Source organism: Poeciliopsis prolifica, unplaced genomic scaffold (genome assembly GCF_027474105.1).
Source record: "Poeciliopsis prolifica strain line A6 unplaced genomic scaffold, Auburn_PproV2 SCAFFOLD059, whole genome shotgun sequence".
NCBI lineage: Eukaryota > Metazoa > Chordata > Actinopteri > Cyprinodontiformes > Poeciliidae > Poeciliopsis > Poeciliopsis prolifica.
This window is the reverse complement of record NW_026562434.1, coordinates 2781494-2795225: the sequence shown is the minus strand read 5'-3', so window position 1 is coordinate 2795225 and position 13732 is coordinate 2781494. Positions and strand designations below refer to the sequence as shown.

General features: G+C 43.2%; 1 protein-coding gene across 1 annotated transcript in view; it reads right to left on the bottom strand.

Moving 5' to 3' along the window:
* The window catches only part of LOC129379652 (NACHT, LRR and PYD domains-containing protein 12-like), a gene marked incomplete at its 5' end in the record, with an annotated part of 94447 nt that overhangs the window by 48204 nt on the left and 32511 nt on the right, over window positions 1-13732 (bottom strand). The window contains one exon of the mRNA XM_055060448.1: window positions 4393-4473. Coding sequence (XP_054916423.1) covers window positions 4393-4473 — 81 coding nt within the window. The remainder of the gene's footprint in view (window positions 1-4392; window positions 4474-13732) is intronic.

Genomic DNA, 13732 nt, shown 5'->3' with positions numbered 1-13732 from the left:
TCTGGCACCTCAACCTCCGTTCCCTGTTGTCTGAGACATTCACTGAGCACATTGTCTGTTGAGGCTTTGTCCCTGATGTATTTATGGATCTTAGTTGTTTCGTCCTGGACAGTGGTTCTCACACTCACTAGTCCTCTGCCTCCGTCCTTGCGGCTCGTGTACAGTCTCAGGGTGCTGGATTTGGGATGGAACCCTCCATGCATGGTTAGTAGCTTTCTAGTCTTAATATCTGTGGCTTTTATCTCCTCCTTTGGCCAGCTAATTATTCCAGCAGGGTATCTGATTACTGGCAGGGCATAGCTGTTTATCGCATGGATTTTGTTCTTGCCATTGAGCTGGCTTCTCAGGACTTGCCTTATTCGTTGGAGGTATTTAGCTGTGGCTCCTTTCCTTGTGGCCTCATCGAGGTCGCCATTTGCTTGTGGTATACCTAGGTACTTGTAACTGTTCTCTATGTCTGCTATTGTTCCTTGTGGGAGTGAGACTCCTTCTGTGCGGATCACCTTCCCCCTCTTTGTGATCAGCCGACCACACTTCTCTAGTCCGAATGACATCCCAATGTCAGTGCTGTAGATCCTGGTGGTGTGGATCAGTGAGTCGATGTCTCGCTCACTCTTGGCATACAGCTTGATGTCATCCATGTAGAGTAGGTGACTGATGTTGGCCCCATTTTTGAGTCGGTATCCGTAGCCAGTCTTGTTGATAATTTGGCTGAGGGGGTTCAGGCCTATGCAGAACAGTAGCGGGGACAGAGCATCTCCTTGGTATATGCCACATTTGATGGACACTTGTGCAAGTTGTTTGCAGTTGGCTTCAAGGGTGGTTTTCCACAGCCTCATCGAGTTTGCAATGAAGGCTCTCAGAATCCTGTTGATGTTATACATCTCTAGGCATTCAAAGATCCAAGTATGCGGCATTGAGTCATAGGCTTTCTTGTAATCGATCCAAGCTATGCACAGGTTGGTGTGTCGGGTTTTGCAGTCTCGGACAACTGTGCGGTCTACGAGGAGTTGGTGTTTGGCTCCTCTGGTATTTACACCGATACCCTTCTGTGCCGTGCTCATGTGTTTATCCATGTGTTTGCTTATCTTGGCCGCTATGATGCCTGACATGAGCTTCCAGGTTGTGGAGAGGCAGGTTATTGGGTCGGTAGTTGGGTGGACTGGATTGATGGATCCTTCTGGATTAGGATTGTCCGCCCTTCAGTTAACCATTCAGGGTGAGTCCTACTTTGTAGTATCTGGTTCATTTGGGTTGACATTCGCGCATGGAGAGCAGTGGGTTTCTTTAGCTAGTAGGCATGTATCATGTTAGGCCCTGGTGCTGTCCAATTTTTCATGCCTGAAAGTCTTTCTTGGACATCTGTCACAGTGATGGTTACCGGGGCTTGCTCAGGGAGGTTGTTGTGGTCTTCTCGTAGAGAGACGCCTCCCTTTCCCATATGCCTTTCCAGTATTGTTCAGTCTCCAGCCTTGGTGGGTCTGCTCTGTTGTTATTACCCTGCCATTGAGAGTACACCTTAGCTGGTTGAGTGGAGAAGAGCCGTTTAATCCTTCTGGATTCATTCTCCCTTGTGTATCTCTTTAGGCGGCTGGCCAAGGCTTGGAGCCTCTGTTTGGCAGTTTCAAGTGCTTCAGGTATGGGCATCTGCCTGTACTTTCTGGGTACTGGTCTTTTCATTGTACCCTTGTGGAGTTCTGACAGTTGGCTCACTTCCCTCCTTGTTACCTTGATTTTAGCCTCTAACCGTCTTGGGTCTCATGGTTGCTCTTATAGCCAAGTATCTCAAGGATCACTGATGCTGAGTTGTAGATCAGCTCATTGGTTTCTGTTATGGTGTTGGTAGGGATCGTTCTCAATGCTGCATTCACATTCTCAATGAGACTTTCTGATGGTACTTCACTCAGCCTTTGTAATTGGCGCCGAGGAGGCCTGGTTGTCATTTGGGTCATGATTCTCTCTCTCAGGTCAGCAGCTGTCTCGTTCAGCTCTGTTTCGTTCATTGGGGCCGTGTATCCCCTCACTGGGTGGGGACTTGTAGTTAAGTCCCCACAGTCCTGACATCCTGGTTCCTCCCTTTTGCCGTAGCATTTGTGTTGTATCTCGTCAATCTCAAGTTGTGATAGCAGTTGCCGTTTGCGGATGTTGGAACACTGAGCTACTAGTTGTTTAGCACTTAGTGTTGACTGGGGATGTCGAAGTAACCATTCCTTCCCCAGTCTTTACATGTAACCTCTCTGACTAGGGTTACTTGAGTAGTAGCATTCCAACAGATCCACATTTTCATCTCTCGCCCATTTCCGTCTTGTTCCAGTAGCCCATTTGTCATCAAGGTGCTCTGGTTCCCCAACACCTGACGCAGACCTTGTTTGGCCGGCATGTTACGCAACTTAGTATCTCTCATGGTATGAGGTAGGCAGTAGCTTGAAGGGTCTTGCCTAAGGACCCAGACTGGATTCAAACCCCGCCCTGTCGGGTGATATACTGATGCCTTCTCTATTGAGCTATCCAGTCAGCTATACACATATATATATATATATATATATATATATATATATATATATATATATATATATGTGTGTGTGTGTGTGTGTGTGTGTGTGTGTGTGTGTGTGTGTGTGTGTGTGTATATATATGCACTTATAAAGACTGTATCAAACAAGTAGCCCTTCGTGTTGCTCTGTACCCGTGAAGTAGCTTCCAGTCTCAAAAATGTTGGTGACCCTGCTTTAGACTCTTTAGACTCAAATCAGCTCAGAAACACTGAAGAACCAGAACTGGACCAGAGCCCATATCCAGGAATCAGAGGTTCAGTGAATCTGGTGTTGAAGGTGTGGAGGAGGATCAGTGAGTCAAAGGAGACTCTGTAGAAGGACAGAATGCCAGCAGGACAGTCCACATACACTGCTACTCTGTTAGAGACAGAGGAGGAGGAGAGACGAGTTTCTATGTTATTGTGTCTGACAGAATAACCAACATCAGAGCATCTCAGACTCCAGGAATGATCATTATATCCAAACATACAGTCTATACTGTCTCCTTTCCTCCTGATTCTTCTGTAACTCACTGATATATAAACATCTCCTTTCCACTCGACCTCCCAGTAACAGCGACCAGTCAGACCAGTTCTACAGCAGCTGATACCAGTAATCAAATCTGTCCGGATGATCAGGATATGACTGAAGCTTCTCCACATGTGTCACCTTCCTGTTGTCTTCAGACAGTTTGAGTTTTCTGTTCACTGTGTTTGTGTCGACGGTGAGTTGACAGGAATCTGATGGAGAGAACAAACACAATCCAGCTGCAGTTATTGATCATTTATTGACACTTTGACTCCTGAATGAGTGATGTGACAGTTTGAAGATGGTTGAATGTGAGCTGCTTTGTTGTTATGAATCAGATGAAAAACACACTTGCATTTCCTCAGACCTGGAGTCAAGAATCGGCCTCCAGCAGGCTCCACCTGAAAGGAGGAGGGGGGTCAGAACATCAGTCTCTTTCAGCAGCAAACATGGACATTACATGTCTCTCAGACACACATTGTCCTCCACTGAGACAGGAACAGTCCAACATCTGGATTGCAAACTGCAGTGGATGTAGGAAGGACAGTTGGTGCTGCTGCAGCACAACTCATTTCTCCAAACACAGGAAAAGCTCCAACAGAGAGGAGAAAGGAAATCCCTCAGTAACAACCTGAAGAAACTCACTGAAGCCTAAAAGGACATCAGGAAACTAAGGAAACATTTCTGGAAGCTCAACCTGATTTAATAATCAGCATTAAAATACAATCAATCTAAACTCTGATCAACACCTGGATACCTGATCCATCCACACTCCCACACACAGATGACAGAGAAGATCTCAGCTCTGATGAGGAGCTGGCCTGCCTTCACACTGATTGAGGGTCAAAGAAATATTTCCAGATGAAGTCAGACTAAAATGTTGGATTGTCCTGCTGTTGCAATCAGAGGCCAAGAAGAAGCTTCAAGTTCTTCTCCTGTTCAGCTCCACATTCCTGTCAGAGACTTCAGCTCCTCATGAGGAGAACAACTAACGCCTGGAACAGACTGACACCAACATCCTGACATCTCATCCCTGAACAAAGTTTTGCAGCATCAAGGTGACTCTTAGCGCCATATATGGACAGATTTCCTCTAAAGGGGGCGGAGCCTGGATTGGAGGAACCAGCAGCAGCTTCCAGGAACAAACCTTGGGAAAACCAGCAGACTGACTAAAGACATTTCTCCCTCTTCCTCCTCTATCAGACCTTCTCTGCTCCTGCAGCAGGTTCCTCCATACCTGAGAGCTTCCAGTCTCCAGTGTGGATCCTTCAGTCCAGCCGACAGGAGCTTCACTCCTGAGTCTCCTGGATGATTGTAGCTCAGGTCCAACTCTTTCAGATGGGAGGGGTTGGAGGTCAGAGCTGAGGCCAGAGAAGCACAGCCTTCCTCTGAGACCAAACAGCCTGATAATCTGCAGACACACAATTCATCACATGATGAGAAAATGAGAACATGGAGGTAGAAACCAAGGTCTGAACGGACGGACGGACGGATGGATGTGTAATTTTGCACCTTAGATGCATCAATTTGTCAAGAGTCCAGAGTTACCTGAGAGTTTCCAGGTTGCAGTTTGGACTCTTCAGTCCAGCAGAGAGAAGCTTCACTCCTGAATCCTGCAGGTTGTTGTTACTCAGGTCCAGTTCTCTGAGACTGGAGGACTGGGAGCTGAGAACTGAGGACAGAGCTTCACAGCTTCTCTCTGAGAGGTTACAGACACTCAGTCTGAGGAGACAGAGAGGACAATCTGTTATTTCATCATGTTAAATCTTGTTGGTGTTCTTGCTGATTACCTGTTGTGGGCGGGGATTTACACAGGTGTGTGAAATCTGTTAATAAAAGGCCACAGGCTGCACCGCACAGCACTGCACTGCATTCAGGCCAAATGAAGCTAAAGGCTGTGTTGTTTTTCCTCCGTCTCTACCCGCCATTTCCAGCCCTTTAAAGATGGCAGCGTCAACAGGTTAGGGGCCCAGGAAGGAGTTTGGAAGCCAATGGAACTGATTATGCTTTGATGGAGATGAAAAGAAGTATGAGTTGTGGGAAACCAAGTTTTTGGCCCACTTACGTCTGCTTGAACTGAAAAACACCATATTATTGAAGGACGAACCCGATGATGCAGAAAAACGCTACAAAAATGAAGAGGCGTGTGCAGAACTAATTCAAGTCTTGGACGATAAGAGTCTTTTGCTTGTCATGAGAGATGCTGTGGATGACGGCAGAAAAGCCTTGAAGATCCTCAGAGATCACTATGCTGGTTCGGGTAAGCCACGAGTGATTAGTCTGTATACGGAGCTGACGTCACTTCAGAAAGGTGTCAATGAGAACGTCACTGACTATATTATCCAAGCAGAAATTTTACAGCGCTGCGAAATGCAGGAGAAGTTTTAAGTGATGGCCTGCTGATGGCAATGATTTTAAAAGGCCTGCCTGATGAGTTTAAACCATTCTCTGTTTATGTTACACAGAGTGATGAAGAGTTAACTTTTTCCCAATTTAAAACGAAGCTAAGAAGCTATGAGAGCACAGAAAAGTTATGTGTTGCTGGCTCAGTGGAAGATAGCGTGATGAAAGTTAAAGGAAGAGACAATTGGAGTATGAAACTCACCTGTTACAAATGCGGCCAGAGAGGGCACAAAGCCCTGGATTGTACTTCAACCTCAGGAGAGCGCAGAGAGCCGAAACAGTGGTGTAGTTTTTGCAAGAGCGCCACGTATAAGGACGCAAATTGTCGGTGGAAAAGGAGAGACAAGATCCAGCAAGCAATGGATGAGGAGGACCATACGTTCACTTTCAAGGTGAAGCAGATCACTGACACCCAGATCAATGGCATGAAGGTGAAAGGCCTTATGGTCTACTCGGGTGCAACAAAGCACATTGTGACAGACGCTGCTAAATTCAAGAATTTTGACTTGACTTTTAAGCCTCAGAGCCATATTTTGGAGTTGGCTGACGGCGTGAGGACCAGTGGCATCGCACTGAAGAAGGGCACCGCCAGAGTTCATTTGAGAGACAGCAACGGTCAAATTGTGGAGATAATGTTGATGGACACCTTATAAGTGCCATCATTTTCTCAGGACATCTTTTCGGTTAAAGCCGCAACTGCCCAAGGAGCGACAGTCATCTTCAAAGATGGACAGAACAGGCTCAGCCATAAAAATGGTATGGTTTTTGATATTGATGTTTATGATAGAATGTTTTATTTAAATACTGTTGCAGATGATGTTGATGAGTGCAATGGCTGCTATGACATCCAAACGTGGCATGAAATTTTAGGTCACTGTAACTATGATGATGTGTCAAAGTTATAAAGTGTTGTAGATGGAATTAAAATTAGAGGTAAAAATGAAAAACCTGATCTGAAATGTGAAGTATGCATAAAAGGTAAATTTGCTCAGACCAGAAATAGAGATCCTGATGAAAAAAGTAAAGGTTCATTATCTTGTACAGGCAGATCTGGCTGGACCAATAGAACCAGCTGCTAAAGATGGGTTTAGATATACCTTAGCTTTTACAGATGATTTTTCAGGTGCTATCTTTATCTATTTTCTGAAAGCTAAGAGTGATGCTGTTAAAGGAACAGAGAAGTTTTATTGCAGATGTGGCACCTCATGGAAAAATTAAATGTATAAGATCCGATAATGGAACTGAATTTATGTCCAGAGAGTTCCAATCATTGCTTAGTCAAAATGCCATTAGACACGAAACTTCAGCCCCTTATTCTCCCCATCAAAATGGGACAGCTGAGAGAACATGGAGAACTATTTTTGAAATGGCAAGATAAATGCTAATTGAAAGTAATCTGCCTAAAGATTTATGGACATATGCAGTTCAGATGGCTGCTATTATCCGTAATAGATGTTACAACAGACGTAACTCCGTATTACATGTTAACTGAAAAGAAACCAGACCTTTCAAAAATGAGAACGTTTGGATCTGAATGTTATGCATATAAATATGACAAGAAAAAGTTGGATCCATGTTGTGAAAAAGGAATTTTTGTTGGTTATGACAAAAATAGTCCTGCATATCATAAGAGACAAAAGGATGTTCAGAATATCAAGTTATATTTTCACCATGTTATTCATTCACTTATAAATCCCATCGTTCCAAACTAAATCTTTTATTATCAAACTAAACATTGATCCTTAAACTAAATGTTTTAAAAGAAAGAGTCCAGTGGAAATCAAGTCTGAATAACAGCATCAGGGCTGGTTTGAGGGAAAACACCAGCTTCAAGCAAAGCAGAGAGAATCTCAGATTTTATCTTTCCCTTTTTAACTGATGGATACAGAGATGGAAAACTGAGCAGCAAGTTAACTATTCAGCTTCAAACTAAATGTTTCCCAGCAGACTGACTAAAGACATTTCTCCCTCTTCCTCCTCTATCAGACCTTCTCTGCTCCTGCAGCAGGTTCCTCCATACCTGAGAGCTTCCAGTCTCCAGTGTGGATCCTTCAGTCCAGCCGACAGCAGCTTCACTCCTGAGTCTCCTGGATGATTGTAGCTCAGGTCCAACTCTTTCAGATGGGAGGGGTTGGAGGTCAGAGCTGAGGCCAGAGAAGCACAGCCTTCCTCTGAGACCAAACAGCCTGGTAAGCTGCAGACACACAATTCATCACATGATGAGAAAATGAGAACATTGAGGTAGAGACCAAGGTCTGAACGGATGGATGGATGGACGGACGGACGGACGGACGGATGGATGGATGGATTTATAACATGTGGAATAAATAAGAAAGCCAAGCAACTTCTGGTATCTGTAATTATGCTCCTTTTGCACCTTAGATGCAACAATTTGTCAAGGGCCCAGAGTTACCTGAGAGCTTCCAGGTTGCAGTTTGGACTCTTCAGTCCAGCAGAGAGAAGCTTCACTCCTGAATCCTGCAGGTTGTTGTTACTCAGGTCCAGTTCTCTGAGACTGGAGGACTGGGAGCTGAGAACTGAGGACAGAGCTTCACAGCTTCTCTCTGAGAGGTTACAGTAACTCAGTCTGAGGAGACGGGAAGGAAAATCTGTTAAACAATTCATAAAAATATATGTTCATTCAAATCAACAATGTTTTTATTGGAGAGAGAAAGAACTATGTTATTTTACACAACCTTTCCATTTGTTGTCAATTCTATAGTTTTTCTACCTCCAGCCTAAAAGGACTGAACTACAGGTAACAAAGAGGTTGGAAAGAGCATTATGCATTTCCACAATTAACTTTATTAATCCAATTTAAATTTTAACAGTGGAGGAGTTATGCTGCTTTGATATGTAACACTCTTCCAGGTGCTGAAGGAAGTCTGTTTCCTTTTTGCGTAACCCCCCAATGGGACAATTTGAAAAGACAATGCACCAATATATAACTGAAACATGAAAGTATGTTCATGTCATCATCAGCAGATTTCTCTCTCTCAAAATAAATGCATTAACAATCTGTGTCCTTACAGAGCTTTGTTGGAGGCTTTAACCACTGGCAGCAGCCTCAGAAGAACCTTCTCTGAAGCAGAGTATTTCTTCAGGTCAAACACATCAAGATCTTTTCCTGATGACACTGAGATGAAACCCAGAGCTGACCACTGAGCAGGAGACAGTTTATCTGTGGAGAGACTTCCTGAACTCAGAGACTGTTGGATCTCCTCCACTAGAGAATGATCATTCAGTTCATTCAGACAGTGGAACAGATTGATGCTTTTCTCTGCAGAAACATTCTCATTAATCTTCTTCTTGATGTACTGAACTGTTTCCTGATTGGTCTGTGAGCTACTTCCTGTCTTTGTCAGCAGACCTTGTAGGAGTCTCTGATTGGTCTGCAGTGAAAGTCCCAGGAGGAAGCGGAGGAACAAGTCCAGGTGTCCATTTGGACTCTGTAAGGCCTGGTCAACAGCTCTCAGATGGAGAGACTTTAGTTTAGGTTTATTAAGTAATGAAGATTTCTTAGTTCTTTGTGTTTCTTCCATCAGGTTGACACCAGAGTTGATGAAGGTAAGATGAACATGAAGAGCAGCCAGAAACTCCTGAACACTCAGATGGACGAAGCAGAACACCTTGTCCTGGTACAGACCTCTCTCCCCTTTAAAGATCTGTGTGAACACTCCTGAGTACACTGAGGCTGTTCTGATATCGATGCCACACTCTGTCAGGTCTGATTCATAGAAGATCAGGTTTCCTTTCTGCAGCTGATCAAAAGCCAGTTTTCCCAGAGACTCAATCATCATCCTGCTCTCTGGACTCCAGTGTGGATCTGTTTCAGCTCCTCCATCATACTTGACCTTCTTCACTTTGGTCTGAACCACCAGGAAGTGGATGGACATCTCAGTCAGGGTTCTGGGCAGCTCTCCTCCCTCTCTGGTCTCCAACACATCCTCCAGAACTGTAGCAGTGATCCAGCAGAAGACTGGGATGTGGCACATGATGTGGAGGCTTCGTGATGTCTTTATGTGGGAGATGATCCTGCTGGCCTGTTCCTTATCTCTGAATCTCTTCCTGAAGTACTCCTCCTTCTGAGGGTCATTGAACCCTCTGACCTCTGTCACCATGTCAACACACTGAGGAGGGATCTGATTGGCTGCTGCAGGTCGTGTGGTTATCCAGAGGAGAGCAGAGGGAAGCAGTTTCCCCCTGATGAGGTTTGTCAGCAGAACGTCCACTGAGGTGGACTCTGTAGCATCAGTCAGGATCTCCTTGTTGTGGAAGTCCAGTGGAAGTCGACTCTCATCCAAGCCATCAAAGATGAACAGAACCTGGAAGTGTTCAAAGCTGCAGATTTCTTTGGTTTCACTAAAGAAATAATGAACAAGTTCCACCAAGCTGAACTTTTTCTCTTTCAGCACATTCAGCTCTCTGAAGGTGAATGGAAATATGAACTGGATGTTCTGGTGGGCTTTGTCTTCAGCCCAGTCCAGAGTGAACTTCTGTGTTAGGACTGTTTTCCCAATGCCAGCCACTCCCTTTGTCATCACTGTCCTGATTGGTTGATCTCTTCCAGGTGGGACTTTAAAGATGTCTTCTTGTCTGATTGTTGTTTCAATCTGTCTGACCTCATGTTCATCATTGACCTCTCCAGTCCCTCCCTCTGTGATGTAGAGCTCTGTGTAGATCTGGTTCAGAAGCTTTTGACTTCCTGCTTTAGCAATTCCCTCAAACACAGACTGGAACTTCTTCTTCAGACCAGATTTAAGTTTATGTTGACAAACTGCAGCAATATGTCCTAAATTAACACAATAATGAAAATCAGACATGAAAGAAAAATCATCTTTCGAATTTGATTACACCACTTCAGCAAATGTGTGATTTATCTATCATTTCAAATCTCTTTAGAAATCCTCTTACTGATCTGCAGATGGTCAGCCAGCTTTTCCTGCTTCATCCTCCTCAGGAAGTTCAGTGTGATCTTCATCACTGCCTCTCTGCTGCTCCTCCTCTGTTCTTCATCATCACCTTCCAACACCTCATCATCTCTCTGACTCTCTGAATATTCTGGATAATCTGGACTCAGAACTTTCTGGATCTTCTTCAGTTTCTTTCTTCACAAAGTAACAATGTTGTCCTCCAGCAGCTGGAACAGAATAATAGATGAAGGAAACATCAGAGTGAAATCATGGAGCCAAACACCAAATGGATGTTGGACAGACTGACAGTCCTCTGGTCTACAAAGTGCAGCATGAAGGTGACTTTGAACAGAACTCATGGAAAAGTATTTGTTGTTTCATATACGGACCATAAATAGGGAGTCCAGCTGTGTTTGATGCTGCTGGGCAGATGGACCACTGGGAACCTTTGAGCTCTGCTGGTCCACTCTGTGGAGGAACCAGGAACAATTTGGAAGTCAAGAAATATTAATCTGGATGTGAGCAGTGAACCAGGTGATCTAAATAGTTGTAAAGATTTAATGTTCCTGCTGATCCCACTAAGAACCAGCAGAACCTCTGATGGTCCATATCAGCTCAGTTTGGTTGAGTTCCAGCAGATCTCACCAACCACATCATGAAGCTTTCCTTCCCTGCTGAACTGCTCTCACAATGCACACAGGAACCAAGTCCTGATGGACCAGAATGGCTTTACCAGGTATTTCCCAGTGGAAATGTGATCCACTGTTAGTCTGACATGGAGCCAGGAAGCAACAGAACATCATCATCAACATCCAGAGATAAAGATATGAAGGTGTTTTCATGAGAACAGAGCAGCTGATTTCTGTAGATAATGGATCAAACCTCTGGAAATATAACTGGAAACATCTGAGTTCTTACTGGTTCAGTTTCCAGAGTTACAGTAATTAGATACAGCTCACCTCTCTGATGATGGAGATCCAGGGGATTTAAAGTCAATTAAACCATGCTTTGACTTATTGCTCTTAAAGGACACACAGCTGGGATCTGGTTCTGATTCTGGTTTGTGTTTCTGATGGATCCTGACAGAAACATGATGATTAAAACTTCATCAGCAAAGAGGAGCAGCAGCAGCTTCATCACCACGTCTGTTCTGGCCTGATATAGTGAACGCTGTGTGAAAAGGGCTGTGGACAGTTAGAGATGGTGACCTCACCTCTGACCTTTGCTCTGGCTCTCATCTTCCCCACACAGAGTGGTTTTAGAGGGAGGGACTCCCTCCTCTCTGTCCTCACACTGATCCATGCTGCTGAATTGACATCAGCTCACACACTTTCTAGCTTCACCTGCAGAGGAAACACACATCATTCATCTGCACATCAACTCTGATCATCCTTTACATCATTAGTGCTGGAAAAAGATCAGCTGCTCCTCCTCTGATTGGCTCTTCTTCTCTGCTTCATATCAGTGTCAGGTGAATGCAGTCAGACAGCAGAGAGGCAGAGGAAGCTGCCATCAGCTGCTGCACTTCTACTATCAGTCCACTAGATGGAGACATGGAGCAACATTTACATTCACTGATACAATCTGAACAGGAAGGATTTTGGTTCGTATTTATTGATCTTCCAACTCCATCAATGTTCAACTATTTAATCATTTGAATGAATTAAACACATTTTAAGAACAATATTTTACATTGAAACTTGTTTGTTTTACTTTAATGGTGAAGAGTAGAATTTGACTCCACAAAATAAAATCATAAAGCAGTTTTCTCAGAGAACATTCAGCTCTTCATCAAGAGCTGTTGGATTCCAGTTTATCAGTAATCTAATAATCCCTTAGATTAACCTTCGAACAGCAGAGATTAAACTTTGAGTTCTAGTCACTAGTTTTCTGTTCTCTAAACATCAGAGAGATAAATAAGAATCAGTAAAATTCCTGAAGTCAAATTTCAAGTAAAAATCAAATAAAACTTACAGTTTGTTCAAATGATCCAAACAGCTGAATAAGAATTTATGAACAACAAAAAAGACCCAACAGAACTGCAGTAGAACCAAACTGGTACCACATCTGAACAGGTGAGTTTAAACTGAAAGTCTTAAGAGGAGAAATGAAACCAAACTGGTTTAACTGGTCAGACTGGGAGTCAGAGGAAAGTTTACCTGCAGACGACTAAAGACATGAATTCTTCTCATAACTCCCAGTTTGAACACAAACACTTTGCTCCTCTTATTTTTCTGATCCAGGTTCTCTTCAGCTCTAATGGAACCAGAACCAGTTTAAACTTGGAACCAACTGGACTCTTCAATGGTGGGAAATTTATCTCCCCCTGGTGGTGAAACTACAACCTGCATGATGTCTGATTATTAAACCCAGAAGCAGCATTTTTAAATAATCCAAACATGTCAGTGATGGTAAAAACAGATCAGAACCAGAACCAGTTCTAATGTTTCAATGATCAGGATGTGAATAAAAGATCTGTTCCTCTGCAGCTTTTGAAATGAGCTCAATGCAACAGCAGTAAACATGATATTCAATCATAATTTATTTAAATGAATCAGAACCAAAGTTCTGAAGCACTGAGAGAAAAACTAAGTCCATCCTTTCTGCTTCCACAGCAGGTCAAAGGTCATCAGCTTCAAGAAGCTGCTGGTCAGATGGAAATCTAACTATTTTTATCCCTTTGACACTAAATAACTAAAAGTTTATGATTTAATGCAATTATGGCATCAAAAAATAATCTAAACAAAAATAAGAAACAAGAATCTATTAAAAATATAAACTAACAGAAAATAATCTGAAAACTGGAACAAAGGAACAAACTCAACTGTATCCTTAATATCACCACACGACTGCTGCTGGACCCACAGAAAAGAACCGTCGCCTAGCAACCGCTCAGCCAATAGGATCCAAGCGTTACATTAGATTCTATAACTCTTGGATTATAGACGTGTTATAGACGGGCTGAAAGAAAACCCATTGTTTCCTACTAGTGAGTGTGTCTGTGTGGTGATGAATCTGTCTAGATAGAGAGGTTCTGTCTATTCTAACAATACAGGAACAATCTAGATAGATAAATGTTAGAAAAGCTGATAAAAATCAACATCCATTCTTTTGATAGAATCCTGTGACTCTTAAAAGTTTAACTGACCTCTGAAATCTAAACCAACCCATTGCAAATATTCTGTTCCAAGATGGATCAGAAAATGATTTGCAGGAAGGCAGAGAGTTTTGCAAGGGGAGATTTGATCCAAGGAGAGAAAAGTTTGAGGAAAAGAAAAAAGATTTGAGGAAAAAACTGTAAATATTTGAAAAAGAGCAGAAGTTTTGAGTTCAAGTATTAAAAGTTTTAAGAGG